Genomic DNA, 20,093 nt, shown 5'->3' with positions numbered 1-20,093 from the left:
AAAAATGTAAAATTAATTTTGAATTTATACAAATACTGAAACAACATTTGTCCATTCTGCAGCTGCTTTCCTTTATATGTAGGTGTTCCTGTAATTTAGACTGGCAAGCTGTTTTTTCTTTTTCTCTCATTAGACTCGCTACCTCCACAAGGCCAAAGCTGCACGAGCTGTTATGAATAATTATTCAAATGAGTTGACAGTGAAGATTGGAAACAGTACATTCACTCTGCGGCTGGCTATCTCTGCTTTCACAATGCAAACAGAAGCCTTTAATCTTTTTCTATGTGATTGAAGATCTTTATATCCTGCTATATATAATGTTTGTGCCAGAGACAGTATTAACCTTGTGATGCATTTACTGTCTGTGCTACAATTTCTGTTATATCAGATTCACATCACTTAACAGTAATTGTAACTTTCTTGGAGAGAGCTATGTATTTATTGTATAGGTACATATGTGGGCAGAACTGTTTTCCGATAGTTAAAATTGACATGTTGACAAAATAATCAATTCGACATGCATGCGTGAGGCATCCATAGGAAGAGAAACAGAGTTAATATTAAATATATTTTGTTTGGATCAGATGGGATACAACAATTTAAAAATATCAAACCAGACCCTAAGCCAGCACCAACTTGCCCATTTCTGAGTTTTTAATGGAGAAAAGGGGTGAACCAATCTACTCTGGGGGGTAGTTGTTCATTGAAATATAATGATCATTTTGTTCAGCGTGGTACAGTGCTCAATCATAAGCAACACTGATTAGCACTAGGGACCTAGGAACCTGATTCCAGCCTCGGGTAACTACCTGTACGGAGTTTGCACCTTTTCCCTGTGTCTGTGTGGGTTTCCTCTAGGATCTCTAGTTTCCTCCCACAATCCAAAAATATGCAGGTTAGGTTGATCGGCCATGCTAAATTGTGCCCAAGCCACATGTGGCGACTGGTCAAAGAAGTAGGATTTCAGAACGTCTAAAGGAGGAAGGACAGGTTAAGAGGTTCTGGGCAGGAAATTAGAGAGTTTTCCACTAATGGTGTGGCTTTCATGACCATGGTAAAACAAATCTGCTTACCAAGGCAGGTGAGTTTTTAAGGAACCACTGCCAATAGATGTAGATGTAGATGTAGATGTAGATGTATGGGTGGGTTACGCTTCGGCGGGGCGGTGTGGACTTGTTGGGCCGAAGGGCCTGTTTCCACACTGTAAGTAATCTAATCTAATCTAAAAAAAAAATACTATTTTGATGAATTCAGACGGACTAAATAGCTATTTACCCTCATAATTATCTTGCCAAATATTTGTTACCTTCCAAATTGCACCTTATTCTATTTTAGTATGAATTTTATACTCACAATTTATAGTCCTGTTGTTTTGTCTATTTTAAATTTATGTGATAAACTTTCCTTGTTTCAATAGTGCAGCAAGAACAGTCTGCAGGAAACATGACTTAACCAGAGTTCTGACCCAAGTTAGGTTTTCAGTCATCAGGAGATGACTTGTAGCACAGTGCTGGTGTCCCTGGGTTCAATTTCTACCTACTCCAGATGTGTGTAATAACATTACTGAACAAGTTGATTAAAGTCACTCTGGAGATGATCTCAGAGAAGTCTCACAAGTTGTTATGCAATATTCATTGAATCACATTTAAAATTCAGTGCTAACATTTTTAATGTAAAAAAATATTAACAAATAGACTTATCCAATTTCAAAAATGGCATCATGAGTTGAACGTGGCAATTAAACATATTTTAATATGCATGTTTTGGTTAATTACTGAGTGATGCAATAGACAATAGACAACAGGTGCAGGAGTAGGCCATTCTGCCCTTCGAGCTACATAGGGACCTAGCTATATAGCTACATTCTATTTGTTTAATATGATTTGAAAGCGTGCACTTCAGCAACTAAAATCGTATAAAATAATAGATATTTTGGGACAAATTAGAACCAACCTAAGAGTTTTAAAAAGCTGAGGCCACATGCTCACAAGAAGAGAGACAATTATTTGGGAAATAAATATGTTTACTGATTTTAAGAAAAGGCAAAAACAAATCTTGGGGGTTGTGGGAAATCTGCTATGTTAACAGACTATAACAATGGCCTCCATGAACCAAATGGATTGCCCTTTCTTATGTTCTGAAACTATAATTAATAGACTGGTAAACATGTACAATTTATTTTGCTTTCGTCAATGTTATCATTTTGACCAGCTGGTTATTTGGCCTCCTTGAAAAACATAATTAATTTCAATCTATGCAATTATGCCCTTTTTGTGACTGGACACTTCTGTAATTTCAGAACAAATTTCATAACTTTAATATTTGCAGCTCCTCTTTGTATACCTGATGCTATCATTCGGTAGAGTTTGGGCTCACCAGCACATTCCTGAACCGAATTAGGGATCGGGAATAAATGCTGGTTTAGCCAAAAATGCTCATCTTCCATAAAAGAATTAAAAAAAAGGATTATTTAAAATAGCATGATTGTACACTTTTTTCAAAACAGCAACATTAGGAAAGCAGTTTATCCATTAAAATCAGCATCACTTATTTGGAAAGTGCTGAGATTTGGAGATTTAGATACATCTATATTATACAGCAATGAAGAGATAGAAACTGACACATACAGATGTGTGTCACTTGCATTAAATTGAGTCAACAGATACAAATGTGAGGTAATGTTTATTACAGGAAAGCACAAAGCAATGACATGTCAAAAACTACAGATATTATGAAATGTACATTTCCCAAAGATAAGTAACTTCTTCCTTCGCTCCTTGTCTTGTAAAAAGTGCATATGTTTATCAGGTAGAAATATTGTGTCATCACAATAAATGGGAAGTTTTCAAAGATTAATTTCTTTGTATGAAATTTCACACTTGTACTTTAATATTTAAATCCAAATCCAAACTATCCACTCATGAATCATCTGAGATAAAGTGGTCAATCCCTAAAAATAACAATAGTTTTATTTAGTCAACTGCAGCATGTGTTGAAGGGATGTCCATATTACACTACTTCTGGCAACCAAAATATGATCTCCAGGCCCATACTATGTTGATGGAGAACTGCAAGGAAGTAACAATCATGCAGCACTGGCTGAGCGCAGGATCACCAAGTGTGGTATTGCAGGTTCGCTAATTGTGTTGGATGGAGACAAATGTGCAAAAGGTGCAGGAAATGTTTTGTGGTGTGAACAATGCCACTGAAGTCACACAAGACCATACCCATATGCAAGGTTTACTAGTTTTTAAAAGTTTGGAAGAGGAGTTAATTTAAAGTAGAACTATGATTGTCTAAGTTTGGATATGTCAGTTTTGATATTAATGATTTTACATTAAAATGGAACTACGAATAGCCTGCCAATTCACCACATGTTAATAAATTCAACTGAAACTTTTCCAGAAAAAGTAGCGCACAGTGCAGGTAGTTGTCACATAAGAATTCCTTTGTAAGCCACAAAGTCTGCTTTGACTAGACATAAGAAGGCATTGAAATCGATGAAGTTGGATAAGAATGCAAATGGAATACAGCAATGATTGAACAATTAAAATGTTATGAATGTTGCTTACAATGTGTCCTTAAAGGTAAAATGTTAACCAGCATTTAAATACAGTGTGGGGGAATCTTCCCAGTCATTGAATGATGTGGGAAATGGAGAGGAAGTTTATAGAATCACTTGAGATCGGGCAGTAAAGAGATGACTGATATCCATTTTCCTTTCAAGTGCTGAACATGGTGATGAGATTCTCACTAGTGAATGGCAAGAGGCTTGTTTACACATATCAGCATGCATTAATATTCTTAGTATTTTGCTATCTTGCCTTATTAATATTTAGTTTTCCATTTCTCCTGTCTGCTAGGTAGAAACCAGATGGTGACAATTCCCAACATGAAAATTAGAGCAGTAACCTAACGACTTGCTGCTTGTTCCTCTGACCCTCCATCTTGAACACTAGGCACCAACATCTCATCTCACAGCAACTGCATGGATCCTACAGGATCTCCTTGGTCCCCATCAGCAAAGTGAGGCACCAATTTCCGTTCTGTGACCTGGGTCAACTGAAAGGAACAGTACCTGGCAGCTGTAGACTGACAGTGCTTGACCAGGTGCATGGCTGGACTTTAAAGATGGAACCAAGGCCACAAACCTTGGGAGGTGCCAGCAGTGACCAGTATTTCCACTTTTGGCAAGTAGGAAAATGATGAGCAAGTTGCCATTGGGGTTGTTGCATAGGTAACAGGGTGAATTTGGGAAGCTTGCTAAGGCTCACAGAGAGAAGACCTCCATGAAACTCACCAAAACCATCACTTAGCTGATTTCTGATAAAATTCAGTCTCATGTATTAGGAGAGCAGCTGCCCCAGTATTAATTCAGCACTTGACTGAGTACACTTTGGCAAATTGGGATAAATTACTTGCCATTGGAAAAATGCCCAGTAGCTGGACTCAGAATTGATGTCTCGGGGATTATGGATGGTTATCAAAGTCAATGATTAAGTACCCAAGACATTCCTGTTGGAGTTACTTAAGAGAGAATCATTGGCCAACTATTGTTAGCAACTTCATCAATAACCTTACTAATGTTATAAGATTAGGAGTGAAGCTACTCAGAAATGAGTCTATAGTGGTCCGTTGTTTTGGAGCTCCTCACTAATGAAGTCACCCATGCTAGACTAAAACAGTTCTCTCAAAAGTATTCAGGGTTGAGTTAGCAAGTGAAATGGCAATGTTTGAATCTGGTATGGTCATTCATCTTACTCTGATCTTTAACAATCACACTATTATTGAATTTCTTACCATTAACATCTTAGGATTTACCATTGGCCAGATGGACTTCTGAGTCAGCCATCATGACTAAAAAAGCACTGCAGAGGCTGGGGATTTTATGACAGATAGCTCACCTCCTTTCATCACATACATATTATTTCTTTGGATGAGTTTAACGCAACAATACTTAACCAGCTCAGCTCCATACAGGACAGAGGAATCTGACTGGTCTACAATGTTACAATGTGACTGCAGTATGTGTAACCTTCTGGATGTACCATAGCATGCAGCATGAGTACTTTGACAATGTTGTTGCACAACATCTACAATCAAGAACAAAAGCAGTAATATTCTGGGAACACCATCAGTTTGAATTTCCCCTCAAAGTCATACACCATCCTGACTTGGACATATATCAATTACTGTTCCATCATCATTGCTGAGTTAAAATTTTACCATAAAACTGTACATGAGCACAGTCACAATGGCCAATGTATTTTGCCAGCTTACTTAGGTACTCATCAGCTTCTGAAATGGCCTTTGTTTGGCCCATGTATACTGAAGGATGCCATTATGGAAATGAATTAAAGTAACCATATGGAAAGACTGACCAGAAGATCACAAAGGGACTGATTTCTGCTTATATGTTCCACCTGGTATTTTGATGGATAGCTGCTGATCTAACAGTGATCTCTTGAATAGGAGCAAATAGGTTGCTGCTGAAGATTCTGAATGCCACTTAAAACAATGCACACCATTCACTTTTTATTTGTTGTCATATATTGAAAAAGGACCTTTGAAAAACAGGGGGGCATTTTATTTCTGCAACTGTTTGTGAAAACTTAACAAATGTCCTATTGTCAGCTTTAACAGAATTCCAGTAATTCTCTGAAGACATTCCTTAAAAAAGTGTTGCATAACATTAACTTATTGCTCACTGTTTAAGTGTCACCAGGAGAAAGGGAATGCAAGATCATGGAATTCCTGCAAGGGCTCCCACTTGGCCTGTGTGGGGAAGTTCAAGGAGGACATGAAGTCAGATAGATATATAAGAACAGTATGGACAGGAAGATGATATGGACTCTTTTCTCACTGATGGTACAATGAGTCCCCTCCTCTTCTGGACTTCCAGTGCTATGTCCTATAATCTGTGCACTATCTCTCCCAGACATCCTGAAATATTCCACATTATGTTAGGCAGTACATTTTACAACTTCACTGTATATAAAACCAATATGTAGAAATCATATATTTTAGTTCCCACTCTTTAAAATTTTCTAAAACAGGTCTTAAATCCTTTAGTTTCTGAGACAAAAGGAACTTGCAGTTATTCAACATATCTAATATAATTCAACACCTCAGCGTTTCACAGGAGCATGATAAAACATTTCAGAGCAGGTCAAATAGGCTTTAAAGAAAGTTTTAAAGGAGAAAAGTAAGATTGAGAAACATTCTAGAGCTGAGGGCTAAGGCTGTTCAAATAATAAAGATTGAAATAACTGTGAATGCTGGAAATCTGAAACAAAACAGAAATTGCTGGAAATGCTCAGCAGGTCTGGCAGAGCTGAGGAAGGGTCACTGAACCTGAAACATTAACTCAAATTTCTCTCCACAGATGCTGCCAGACCTGCTCAGCTTTTCCAGCAACTTCTATTTTGTTTCTGTTCAAAATATAGCTGCCAGTGATGAAACAATTACACTCAGGAATATTCAAGAGGATGCAATTTAAGGGACATAGAGATCTTGAAGGGTTGTGGGGCTGGAGGAGATTACAGATACAATGAGGGGAAAATTCATAGGGGGGATTTGAAAACAAAGATGAGAATTTTAAAATCAAGGTGTTGCTTTTATGGAAACTACTATAGTTAATTGAGGTCAAGGGGTATTAGATGAACAAAATCTAGGGTTAGCCAGGGGTCAGAGGTATGAATGGTATCAATAAGCCAAAAGCTGGTTCTCGAAAGACATTTATTGGCTGGTATTTGTTCCTATCACAAAGAGAGAACAAAGTGGTTTGCAGCATCCAGCAGAATGAAGCACTTAAAACTACATCAATTGACAAAACCCACATTTACATCATGCACTTGCTCAGAGTCAAGTACTCTATAATATTTAGAAGATGATATCATTGAGTAAATACTGTTTAATATACAAGTTAGTATTGATGCATGTGTACAAATATGTATTGAATAGTAAAGGCCAACCAGGTACAATTAAGTGATCAAATATGGAGAATGCTGGAGAAACTCAATAGGTCTAGCAGCATCTGTAGAGAGAGAAACAGGGTTAATGCTTCGGGTTCAGTTTCAGAACCATTCTGAAGAAGTCATGAAATATTAACTCTGTTTTTCTGACTACAAATGCGACAAGACTTGCAGAGTTTATCCAGCATTCTCTGTGTGTGCATCAGATTTCCAGTCTGCAGTGTTTTGATTTTTAGTCAGTGAACAATTGACCTATGGTCGTCAGCATTTGTGTCAGGATACAAACATTCGGAGTCCTGCCTTTATAGAGATGTTATGATATTCACAACAATTAGGGTAATATTAATATTTAAAACAATGTAAGTGGTCATGGATAGTTTGCAAGAATGAAGGTTGGACTAAAATAACTCATGGTGCTCATCATTGTACCCTCATATAAAACATGAGGCCATGCACTCCAACTGTAGATTGCAAGCAGAGGCAAAAGAGCAAACTTATTAAAGTGGTGTTGCCAAAGCAGGGCATAAACAAGTGACTGCAGGTTGAATATCCAAAGGTTTTGATCCCACAACAATTAAAGCAAACAATGTCCCGTGACTGATATCAACATAGAAGATGTTTCAGGTGAAGATACTGGTTTGAAATTCTGCAGGGATTCTCCAAGTCTACCAATAGAATTCAGGTTGGAGACCAGCTGCGTCTCCTATGAAATTTCAGGGCCATGATGTTTTAATAATGAATGAAAGAAAGGCTTGGTTTTATATCACACTTTTCACTACAGCTGAATGCTTCAAAGTGCTTTGTAGCCAATCAAGTACTTTTGAAGTCCAGTCACCATTGTAATGAAGCCAATTGGCAAACTGTAAGCTCCCACAAATAACAAGGTAATAATGATCAGATAATGTCTTTTGTGATGTTGAGGCATAAACATTGGCCAGGGTACCAGGGATAGCTCCATAGCTCTTCTTCAATATAGAACTTTTAAATCTGTCTAAGCTAGATGGAGCCTTGATTTAATGTCTCATCTGAAAGATGGCACCTTCCAACAGTGGAGCATCCCTTCAATGCTATACTGAAATGTTGGCCTTGGTTTTTGTGCTTAAGCTCTGGAGTGGGAATTGTAACAGAAACATTATTACTTCGAAGAACACTATCAACAAAGCCACAGTTGAGACTCATACATGTATGAAACTGACCAGACTAAATCGAACACCCACCATTTCCACATTATCATTTATGGAATCTATGAGAACTGGGTCAATGAATTGTCCACATTGCTGCAAGTGGAAAATGCAGGATATATTAAGCTCTCAGTACAAATACATAAACAGCATATGCACTTCCACCACATATGTTGCAGCAATGCATGATTTACAACATAGTAATGTTCAGTTGCTTGATGTGTCACAGCCTGCCGTTTATTTTATTGTGTAGCTAACAGTCAGTTCTACCAACGCTAAGAAAAGATACATATTTTGTAATGGAACAAATCAAAAGCATGATAAATGACTGGAAATTCTATAATTAAACACAAATTTAATGAAAAGTACCTAATCATAGTATCAATGCAACTAAGACAAGGACCAGGCAAAAGTATCCCTCACATATCTGTCTACTTGCCTGAGTTTTTGGTTTTCTGTTGTCACTTAAATGCATGTACTTGGATGTGAAGTGAAAAGCAAGGCAATGGATGATGCAAACTGACTGCTGCATACTCTTTTGCGAATGTCTAGAAGTTACATGTACCATAAGTACTGGTTGATTACATTACAACCTTTGTCAAGACAATAGTTCACCTCAGTCACGGGTTCTCTACTGACTTTGAGTCTCACGATGCCTTGCCTTCTGACATGTTCAGGAAGCTAACTTTAGTGTGTTACATTTGATTCCTGGAATAATTAGATTTGCAATAATGTGCCTCCATTTACAATTCCAGGTTGGTTTCTTTTTCAGTTGCTGCTGAATTATCATTTAACTTACAATTGTTTGCTCCAGCAATTCAATGAAGAAGAATATTTGGACAATTCTATTGTGGCTTTCCTGCATTAGGTCTTGCCCTTCAACCTTAGCATTACTTCCATGTGGAATACATTTCCAATTTCTTTAAAAGATCCCAAAAAGAAACACTTGCATATTACTTATGCAGGCCTTTAATAAGTTATTCTCAATGCTTAATAAGCCCTTAGCAAGTGTTCCCACTTTTACGAACTCTCAATATATCCATTTCAGACTGGAAAGTCAATTTTAACCAATATGAATAATCGGAGAAAATTATGTAGTGTTTTCCCTGTAGTTCAAACATATTTTACACACATTAAAAATCCAGTCAATGCTTTGAATTTAAAATTTGCATTATTTCTACTTACAAGGTATCATCTCTTTAAAATATCACTGGCAGTTCCAGAATAGAAAAATACTACATAAGTTTTCTTCTGCACCCAAGAGTTTTATGTATCTGTAACAGTATGTATCTTCTAGTTTGGTAATTGTTTCAGATACAAAGCCACTGTAAACCAACTGAAAAAAAATGTAATTGTCCTTTCAAAGCAGAAGGCTTCTGCAAAAGGCCTACCCATTCTAATTATAATGAAGTATACAACTGAATAGAACTGAACCGTAAAACCTCAGCTGCCAGGATTGGCCATTCCCCTTTCATTATACAAGCTACTTCTAATTACTTTCCATTGTATTTACAGAAACATTTTGCAGCGTACTAGCTTCTGAAAAGCTTTCTTAAAGTCTTCATTGAATATTGTGTAAATAAGAGGATTGATTAAAGAATTGAGGTAACCTAGCCATGTCAAAAAATCAGTCATCTCTGGAGAAATATAGCAGGAGTCACAGACATTCACGATGAGTTCTTTTAGAAAGAAAGGTAACCAGCATATTACAAATGCTCCCAGAATCAAGCCCAAAGTGGTTGCTGCCTTTCTTTCTCTTGTGCCAGAGATTTTGTTTCTCTTCCACAATTTTTCTTGTTGGCAAGTGCTGGGGTTGAGACTTCGAGCTGTGATGTGGATTTTGTCTCCATCTTCAATTGTAGAAGGGTCTGAAATGGACTTTTCAGATATGCACAGTGTCGAAGGTGTCCTGGGGCTTCTGACAGTAATGCTGGGCATCTTGCCATTTACATCCTCGTTGATGTGCTTGCTTGCACTCCTTTTGTGATAAAGCGTTTTAGCTGCTCGATATATTTTATAGTACAGAATGAGGATCAAACCCAAGGGAATATAAAATGCTCCAAATGTAGAATAGATTGTGTAGACAAGATGCTCATGCTTAATAAGACACTCATCCTCCTTATTATTTCCTTGGTGTCTCCAAAACAAAGGAGGCATTGATATAAAGATGGAAATAACCCATACAACTGTGATCATTATTCCAGCACGTTTAGGTGTCCTCTTCTGTGCATATTCCACAGCATCAGTTATAGCCCTATACCTGTCTAGGGCAATTGCAGCCAGGTGAAGAATAGAGCATGTGCAACATGTAATGTCAACACTTAACCAGATGTTGCAGACAACCTGACCCATCACCCATGTCTCCTTTACAGTGTAAATAATATTGAAGGGCATCACAAGGACGGCAACAAGTAAATCTGTAACAGCGAGGGAGCATATTAAATAGTTTGCTGGGTGGTGAAGCTTTCTTGTTACAATAATTGCACTTATCACCAGTGAATTAATAAGTGTGGTCATGATCGTTAGGACTGAGAGTGAAAGCGATATCAGCACTTTGGAAGTTTTCCCCTTTGTCAGCTCTTCGATTGTAAAGTTGGTGTAAGTTTCGTTTTCTAAATCCATTTTGTTCATTTAGATGAGGGGTTCTGATGGAATTCATACAATCTGCAAATGAACACAATATCGTTTAAGGTAAGAAATGGTTTCAATTCCACGGAACCAGAGTTATAAATAAAAATATCAAAAACTGTCAAACCCCCAGACATTGTAACTAACATATAATGTTGCAATGCCTCAATTCCAGCATGAAATCTTACAAGATGGTAGACCAGGGCATTGAGTTGACCCAGTCGTAGTTAGTTATGACTTTGACCTATCAAGCTATCCACAAGGGCCCTACATTTCCTTAAAAATTACTTTTAAATAGTTTCGTGAATGTTTTGATGGATAATTAAAACATACTATCATAATATCATTGTTTTGCTTCTGCATCATGTTAGTCGTCTTACTCAATAGAATTGCAGATGTACAGTTTTGTAAAAGTAAGATAACAATGTAGAACTTAGCCCTGAATTTCTTTGATTTCAAATTAAAAATTACACAGTTCGCTAGATGACGAGTTGTGAGCTATGGTGGGAAAGTGGAATTGACATAAAAATATTTGCCATCAAACTTATTGCATAGTGGAACAAGCTTAAGAGACTTTATAGCCTTCAGCAGTTCCTATTTCCTTTGTTCTAATCTTACAAATATGTTTCCGGAGGCAATTCAATGTCTTTTAATTGCAGCTATAATGTTACAGGTGTTGAAACTGACATGCCAGCTCTACCAAGAACTCTTTGTGTGCAATGAGGGAATAATTCTTTAAAAGCATTCTGCAGCTGCCTGACTACCAGGATTCTGTCTGGAAGCAAAGTAAATGGTCAGTAAGCGATTTTATCGTCAATTTGCAACAAACCATTTGCCAGCATCCTGCAATCATTTTTACACCATTGAGACAACCTAGGGGTCAACTGAGCCTGACCAACTGGCAGAAGGACAAATTGCTAGCCCTTTAGGAGGTAAAATACATGAGGGCCACACTCCTGGATTCCATTAAGTTGAATAGCCACATCAGCCATACTGTCATCTGGAGGTATCATTAGCTGATTCCTAAATTGTGCATGCATAGGACTCATTAACCAAATGGAATAAAGTAAGAATACTCCATGAGGGCAGACAGGGGTAGCATGTCATTGTACACTTCTTTTGATTTCAGACCAATCTGGCCACCATCATAGACTTCAACCTTTTAACACATTGCTCACACAACTAATACTTGAAACTGCAACTGTGGACAAGGATATTCACATCAAATCCAACAAACAGCAACCATCTTCCATAATCACAAAATGCCTTCTGCAAACCTAAGATCACTCTACACCTACACATCTTCCATTTCACCTTTGCCATTGCCATGTTTTGAAATGTTCTGGGAAATTGTGATTTCTTGTTTTTCTTTATGTGCATTATAGTTAATCAGGAAACAGGTGAATCAGTAAGTTCGGGTTTATTTGCACAAGTGAGGATTTCATTTAAAGTCCTGTAGTGATACACATTAGGGTGCAAAGAAATAAGTAAGGAAGGTTATACTATTACATTTCATCAGTAGATGAAGATGGCTGACTGGGTATGCCCTCCAAATGCAGCATTCCATGGCATTTCCTGATAGGCCGCTTGAAGCTGCTGTGTGAGGACAAGGCCTGGTTTGCACCACAGATGAGCCAGGTATCGTCAGAATGGAATGTCTTCCTTTATACTCAGTGGTGATTATTCAGTTAGCATCTTTAGTGCTATGTGTGCCATTGTGGTACACTGTACCTTGGGGAATTCAGCCATTCTATAGAAATCCTTTGCTTAATAACTCTGCGGATAGGGAGTGGTGCCCACATGGAGGACTAAAGCTGTTCTATGGAAGACGGTATGCTACATATATGAAAGTGACACCAAGGTGACCCATACATGTGATAACTCACAGTGAGAGGCCATTGCATGCCTGAAATAAATCTGAGTACGGTTTGGAAGGTGAAAGAAGTGGATGCAAAATGGATTTCCTTGAAACCGCGATAGTGAAATCAAGTGAAAACATTGTATGCAAAAAAGTGAAAAAATTGCTTTGCAGTACTGCCATTGTATTTATAGAAACTCTCTGCAGTGTACTAGTTTCTGAAAGTTTTTCTTAAAATCTTCATTAAAGAGTGTGGAAGTAAGAAATTTTTAAAGAAATGAGATAATCAGAACTGTTATGTAACAGTTCATACTAACTTTCTGGACAGTATTAATTCCCAATATATTAATGGATGGGAAATTGGCAATTGGTATTTCCATTGATCCTGAAAGGGGAGATGGTATTTATCCCTCTATATGGAGATCAATAATTGCTTGACCCTCAACATTTAGCCCCTAGCCATACAAAAATAAAATATCTGTCTTATGTGAACATGTTTAAGGAATAATGTATGGAGAGGTTGCATTGCATTAGAGAGGCTGTGATATTGTGGCAGAGTGATGTTACATGTTGCAGTCAGACCTGCAGTCAAACTTTGCATCAGTTGTGGCATTGCCTCAGGCCTTCACAATTGCATCAGCTCTGCACTTTAATGCGAGGGGGGTGTTGAGAGATAAGTGGGAGGGGGGGAATGGGGATGGGGCTGGGGGGGAAGGTAGCTGGGAATGTGATAGGTAGATGAAGGTGGGAGGGAGAAGATGATAGGTGGTAGAGGAGGGTGGAATGGAGAGGTGGAAAGGAAGATGGACAGGTCAAGAGGGCAGTGCTGAGTTGGAGGCTTGGGACTGGCAATAAGGTGGGGGAGGGGAAATTAGGAAACTGGTGAAATCCACATTGATGCCATGTGGTTGGAGGGTCCCAAGGTGCAAGATGAGGTGTTCTTCCTCAAGGCATCAGGTGGTTAGACTTTGGCTATGGAGGAGGCCCAGGACCTGCATGTCCTTGGTGGAGTGGGAGGGGAATTAAAGTGCTTGACCACGGGGCGGCGAGAGTGGTTGGTGCAGGTGTCCCAGAGATGTTCTCTAAATGATCCGCAAGTTGGCATCCTATCTCCCTCATTCCTGATGAAGGACTTATGCCTGAAACATAGATTCTCCTGCTCTTCAGATGCTGCCTGACCTGCTGTGCTTTTCCAGCACCACACTCTCGACCATGTTTCATTTTAAGGTTTGGTTCACTCAGTACAAGTACCCAGTGAAAACATATGTGCTATTAATCTATATGTGTTCAATTCAGCTATGTCCAGCTTCCTTAATGTTTTATCTAGTGTCAATTTTGAAACTGTTTCTCAATAGATATGGCAAGATGGAATTTAGGAGGTTCATCTCATTGAACAGAGTCAAAGGAGTCAACAAAACTGGAATTAAGTTTTCATGGATCACTGTGAAAGCCATGCAGACTGTAATAGATTTAACTACATGAACTTGCTTTCAACAGTTTCATTAAAGGTTATGTCTGTTAGGAGGAGCAGTGCTAAACATGTGATGAATAGCATACATAATAGGAAAGCGACCAGTTGCACAAAGTCTTGTTGCAAAAGCATGTTCATGGGAAGTATTCAATGATCTATGAAACTACACTGTTGTTAAAATAGTCAAGGTGAATTATTTTACATTTGGAAAACCTGTCCTATTCTGCTTCATTTTGACAAAATAATTTTGAAAGTGCAGTTTTTCTGCAAATTATAAAAAGAACTGAACATGTTTTGAATGGTAGTGAAATTTTTGTCATCCAGAATACCTTAAGAATTTGTAATCATCTTAAGCCAGAAGACCTGAGTGAATGATTCATCTCAATCTCCTTCTGAATTCTCCATTATCCCAGATGTGAGTCTCCAAGCAATTCAGTTTAGATTAGATACAGTGTGGAAACAGGCCCTTCGGCCCAACAAGTCCACACCAACCGCCAAAGAGCAACCCATCCAGACCTCATTCTCCTACATTTACCCCTTCACCTAACACTATGGGCAATTTAGCTCGGCCAATTCACCTAACCTGCACATTTTTGGACTGTGGGAGGAAACCCACGCAGACACGGGGAGAATGTGTAAACTCCACACAGTCAGTCACCTGGGGTGGTAATTGAACCCGGGTCTCTGGCACTGTGAGGCAGCAGTGCTAATCACTGTGCCACCGTGCCACCCTATTTACTCCAATGGATATCAAGAAATGGGTGCACAGTTTGAATACAATTAAGCATTGCAGCTTTGACAACATCCCAGCTGTAATGCGAGAGACATATCTTCCAATAAAAGCTACACTGCTTGCAAACGCATTTAAATGCAACTTCAACACTGGCATTTATTCAAAATAGGTATGTCATTATCACAAAGAGCAGGACAGGTTCAACCAGTCAATTATTGTCTCATCAGTTTACTCTCAATCATCATCGAAGTGATTGAAGCGATCACCAATGGTGCCATTTAGTGCCACTTATTTAGAAATAATTGCAGTGGGAATGATTAACCTTAACACTAAGGTAGCATTTGATGATACATGACATCAAAGAAGCCTAGTAAAATAAATACTCTCTATAGGCTAGAGCCACGCTGAGCACAAAAGGAAAAATGATTGTGTTTTTGGAAGTCCATCTTCTCTGGATATTGCTTCAGGAGTTCCTCATTGCAGTGTCCTTGGTACATTCATCTTCAACTGCTTCTTCAATGGCCTTCCCTCCATCATAAGTTCAGAGTGAGGATGGTCGCTAATGATTGCACAACACTTTCAGCACCATGCGCAACTCTGTAACTCCTCGGACACTCAAGCAATCTGTGTCTGTATGTAGCAAGACTTGGACAAGATTAATGCTTGGTTGATAAATAGCAAATAGCATTCATGCCATACAAATGCCACGTAATGACTATCTCCAAAAAAAAATGAGAATCTAATCCTTTCCTCTTGTCATTGTGACATTTCAATTTCTGAATCCCTCACTATCGGCATCCTGAGAATTATCACTAATAATGAAAGAAAGTAGACTAGCCTTACAAATATTGGCTGCAAAAGCAAGTCAGAAGTTGGGAATTCTGCTGTGAGTGACACCTTCTGAGTCCCCAAAGTCTATCCACAATCTACAAGATACAAGTTAGGAGTAAGCTGGAATGCTCCCCACTTTCCGACAGCTCCAATAGCACTCAAGAAGCACGACCCTTGGACAAGACAGGCTGTTTGAGTGGCAAACCAGCCACAAACTTCAACCTTCACTCCATTCACCACTAATACACAATGGCAGCAGTGCATACCGCCTACAAGATACACTGCAGTAACTCACGAAGCATCCTTCAACAGCACTTTGCAAACCCATGAACTCTATCACCAGAAGGACAAGGACAGCTGATGTATGTGAACAACACTACAAGTTCGTCTCCAAGTTAGAGATGATCCTGAGTTGGAATTATGTCACTATTCCTTCACAATCATTGGGTCCGAATCCTGGTACTCACTTCCTCACAGCACATGGTCTGCAGCAGATCAAGAACAAGAGCAGATCAAAACCACTTTCTTGAAGGCAATTAGGGATGGCAATAAATGCTGGCCTTGTAAGTGTTGCCTGCATCCCATGAATGGATTAAAAAAAACCTTTCGACTTAACAGCTGCTACGCATTTATAGTTACCTTGCGCTGTGTGCACTTTGAATTGAGCACTGCTAATGCTGTCTGACCTTGATATTAACCAACACACACACAGAATAAACAGGCAGGAAAGTGTCAGGGTGAGGGGTTCACCACTTAAATATGCATAAGTTGTCCCCAGCCAGTTATGTGCCTATTACCTTCTTGACATGGATGGATTCCAATGCAACCAGATGTCCCACTACGCAGGACCCCTTATTAACCTGTTTAAATTGGCTTCCCACAGTATGATTGTTACTGTATACATTCCCAGGGATTTGTCAAACCCAGCAATGAAAGGGAGATGGAAACTGCCAGTTCCAATCAGTAAATGGCTTTTCCAGTACTCTTTGAAGTCAGTGCACTCCCAGATACTCAGTCCTGCAAGGCTTAGCTTTGCTCATTGACATCCACAGCCTCTCTTATTCTGCAGCCTCCAGGGCCCTCTCCCTTTCTGCAGTGCTGATGTCTTTCCCCCTCCTCCACAGTAGCTTCAATGTTCTCCCTCTGTCTCCCTTTAGTCCTAAAGACACCCCTCCACTCAATTCTATCTCAGCTCTTGTAGTCCTGACACATTTCTCTCCCAGCCAATCTGCGATTTATTCTTCCTGATAGTTTGAGATTGTCCCTGATTGTGGCCTCTTTTTCTTCTATCAATTCGGTTGCTAATTTGATCATTCATTGAACCTGCTGAAAAACTCACCAAAAAGCTTTGCATTCCTGACCTTGTTTAGCCCTCTAGTTGTTTGATTTGTTTCCATACCCTGTTCACCTTCCTGAAATATCAGGCTATGTGATGCTAACGCAAACTCCAATATCAAAATGACAAAAAGCTACTTATATTCTGGAATGGCTTTACTACTGAGGCTGAGGGAGAAAACTAAGTCAATTTGGTAATATAAATTCTCAAAGTAGTCGTCTAAAGGTGGATTTTTTGACAAGCACACAGCAGGTGGTAGTGCCTCTGTTCAGGAGCTATATGCATCGATGCACAAATTAATTGAACTTACTTGAAAAAACATTGTCAGCTCATTAATTTTTTTTCCCTCCACATTCCCCAGACAAGACTAATGATGCTCAGTTTCGAGGAAAGGTCATCTCGAATGGAATCTTCCAGGCCTTTTGGGAATGAGCTGGTAATTGGGAGATATGAAAAAAATGTTGCATCGGCAGGAGAACATGATCGGCCTCTGCCACCATGCCATATTGCCCGCAATAGGAAAGTTGGTGACTCTGTCAAGACCTTAAAGGGTCACAGAGATGGCCAATGAAGGACCACTTCCCATTTCCACTAGCATTTTGTCCTCATTGGGAGAGTGAGTGACTGCTGGGTGAAACCTGATGATTCTATAAGAATTTTACATTACTAAAGGAGGTCATTTGACCCATCCTGTCTATACTAGCTCTTGAAAGAGCTATCCAGCTAGTCCCACTCTCCAACCATATCTCCATAACACTCTAACTCCATCACTTTCACACTCATTTCCAGGTCCCTTCTGAAACCTCCTTTGGAAACCACCTCCACTACTCTCCCAAGCAGCCGATTCCTTATCCTAACAACTCTCTGAGTAAACATGTGTCTCCTCATCCAAATCATTTATGTAAATAACAAAATGTAGAGGACTCAGCACCAATCCTTGCGGAACTCCACTGGTCACAGGCCTCCAGTCTGAAAAACAACCCTCCACTACCACCCTCTGTCATCTACCGTTGAGCCAGTCTTTTCTTGTAAGTAAAATCCTTCTTTCCTGGTATCATTCTACTAATCTCCTTTGAACGCTCTTCAGAGCTTTAACATCCTACCTTGAATAAAGCAGCTAGAACTGAACTTGGCAACCTTCCAGCAGATACCAACGTGTGGGCTTTTCAGAACGTGCACTTCATAGCTCACTGAGGGCCCTGTTGACAGCATTGATCACCTTGTGGCATTGGCGCCAGCAGTGTTTAATGTCCTCCCCATTTTCATTTCTGAGGCCTGCTTGCCTGGGAACTGTGTGCCCCAACCCAATTTACTTGACTTTAAGAATGCCTGATCATTGAGGCATCCTCTCCCTGGAGCTGCAGCCTCAGCATTGGCTGAACTCTGATTAGTCTGGCAGCTGTGGGGACAGCTCGCAGTCTTTAACTAGATAGCTTCCCCACTGGTGGCCTCTGGTATCATGTTACTGCTGGTTGAACTAACGTTACCTCCTATCTTTGGTCCCAACAGAGGATTTTCCCTGTTCCTTGCAAACCTCTGCACATTAAGTCTGTTTATCTCTCCACAAATGCTGCCCAACCATCTGTGTATTTCCATCATATTCTACTTTACCGTCTGATTTAAGGTACATGATCAGCACAGCCTAACTGAATAATTAAACAGGCTTAATGAGCTGAACAGAGTTGAGAGTGTTGTGCTGGAAAAGCACAGCAGGTCAGACAGCATCCGAGGAGCAGGAAAATAAGCCCTTCAACAGGAGGGCTCAGGGGTGGAGAGATAAATGGGAGGGGTGGGGCTGGGGGAAAGGTAGCTGGGAGTGCGATAGGTGGATGGAGGTGAGGGTAATGATGATAGGTTGGAGGGGAGGGTGGAGTGGATGGGCACAAGAAAGATAAACAGATAGGACAGGTCATGAGAGCGGTGCTGAGTTGGAAGGTTGGAACTGGAATAAGATGGGGGAAGGAAAATGAGGAAACAGATGAAGTCCACATTGATGCCATGGGGTTGGATGGAAGGAAGGAAATGCATGGCAGGAAATGAGGCATTCTTCCTCCAGGCGTCCGGTGGTTAGGGAGTGCCAATGGAGGAGGCCCAGGACCTGCATGTCTTTGGCGAAGTGGGAGGGGGAGTTGAAGTGTTCGGCCATGGAGCGGTGTCCTGGAGATGCTCTGCATCCTTGACTTGAATCTCTAGCATCTGCAGTCCCCACTTTCACCTTAATGAGCTGTATAGTCTACTCCTGTTTCATGCTTTTATCCCCCAGCATTCAAAGAAGCATTTGCTCCTGGTGGTTTTCTAGTGTGGGATGGGAGGATCATAGAGGGAGGGGAAGGAACTGTCATGTGTTACACACATAAAGTGGATTAGACTTGGTGGACAGAAGAATTGGTAGAAAGGACATTGGGCAGTATTGCCAAAGAACTTGTTATATTTTGCAGCTGCTTCTTCATTGTCAACTCCAAAAAGACTTCAGGCACTCTCAGCATCTTAGTTTACATAAATTCAGCTGTCGGCTTTCATCCTAAAGAGGGTGCTTAATTGTTCTTTCCCATGATCCACAATCTGCAGGGCCTAATCAGTGATTCGTCATCAATCCTATTTGCCAGCAAATACTTAGGTTTACAAGTAAATCGTGACAGTGACCCACAAATTATTTAAACAAAAAATAAATTGAATGCATGACCATTTGGCTGCCAACAATTGTGATTCTACAGCTTTGCGTAGTGATTCATTGCTCAGCTGTGTGTTAATTGCACCATATTCAACCTTGAGGAAAACAGATTTACTACACAACATATTTCAGTGGCCGTGTTCAAATCGAAAGGAATTTAGCTCTGACTTAACCCGAAATGGAATCCCACATCACTCCCCTGCATCCTCATCATAGCAGCAGGTTGGAAAGCTATGGGCACATGGGGATATAGAATTGGGTTCAAAGGTAGGGGGAAGGTGTCATGCTATCACCCAACCATATCCACTGGAATTGTTTCAGCAGCTTGCTGGAGGAGGAAGCTCCAGAAATATCAACATCCTCGATGATACAGGATACCAGTACATTAATGCAAATGATAAGGCTGAAGC

General features: G+C 39.8%; 1 protein-coding gene across 6 annotated transcripts in view; it reads right to left on the bottom strand.

Annotated features, from left to right (window-relative positions):
* Positions 1-2,677: 2,677 nt before the first annotated feature.
* Positions 2,678-20,093, bottom strand: part of htr1fa (5-hydroxytryptamine (serotonin) receptor 1Fa) — a 148,651-nt gene continuing 131,235 nt past the window's right edge. For all 6 annotated transcript variants that reach the window (XM_072585473.1, XM_072585474.1, XM_072585472.1 and 3 more), the window contains one exon: positions 2,678-10,819. In XM_072585473.1, the coding sequence (XP_072441574.1) occupies positions 9,665-10,786 (1,122 nt within the window). In that variant the 5' untranslated portion in view covers positions 10,787-10,819 and the 3' untranslated portion in view covers positions 2,678-9,664. The remainder of the gene's footprint in view (positions 10,820-20,093) is intronic.

Source organism: Chiloscyllium punctatum, chromosome 15 (genome assembly GCF_047496795.1).
Source record: "Chiloscyllium punctatum isolate Juve2018m chromosome 15, sChiPun1.3, whole genome shotgun sequence".
Lineage (NCBI taxonomy): Eukaryota > Metazoa > Chordata > Chondrichthyes > Orectolobiformes > Hemiscylliidae > Chiloscyllium > Chiloscyllium punctatum.
This window is presented reverse-complemented; position numbering and strand designations above follow the sequence as displayed.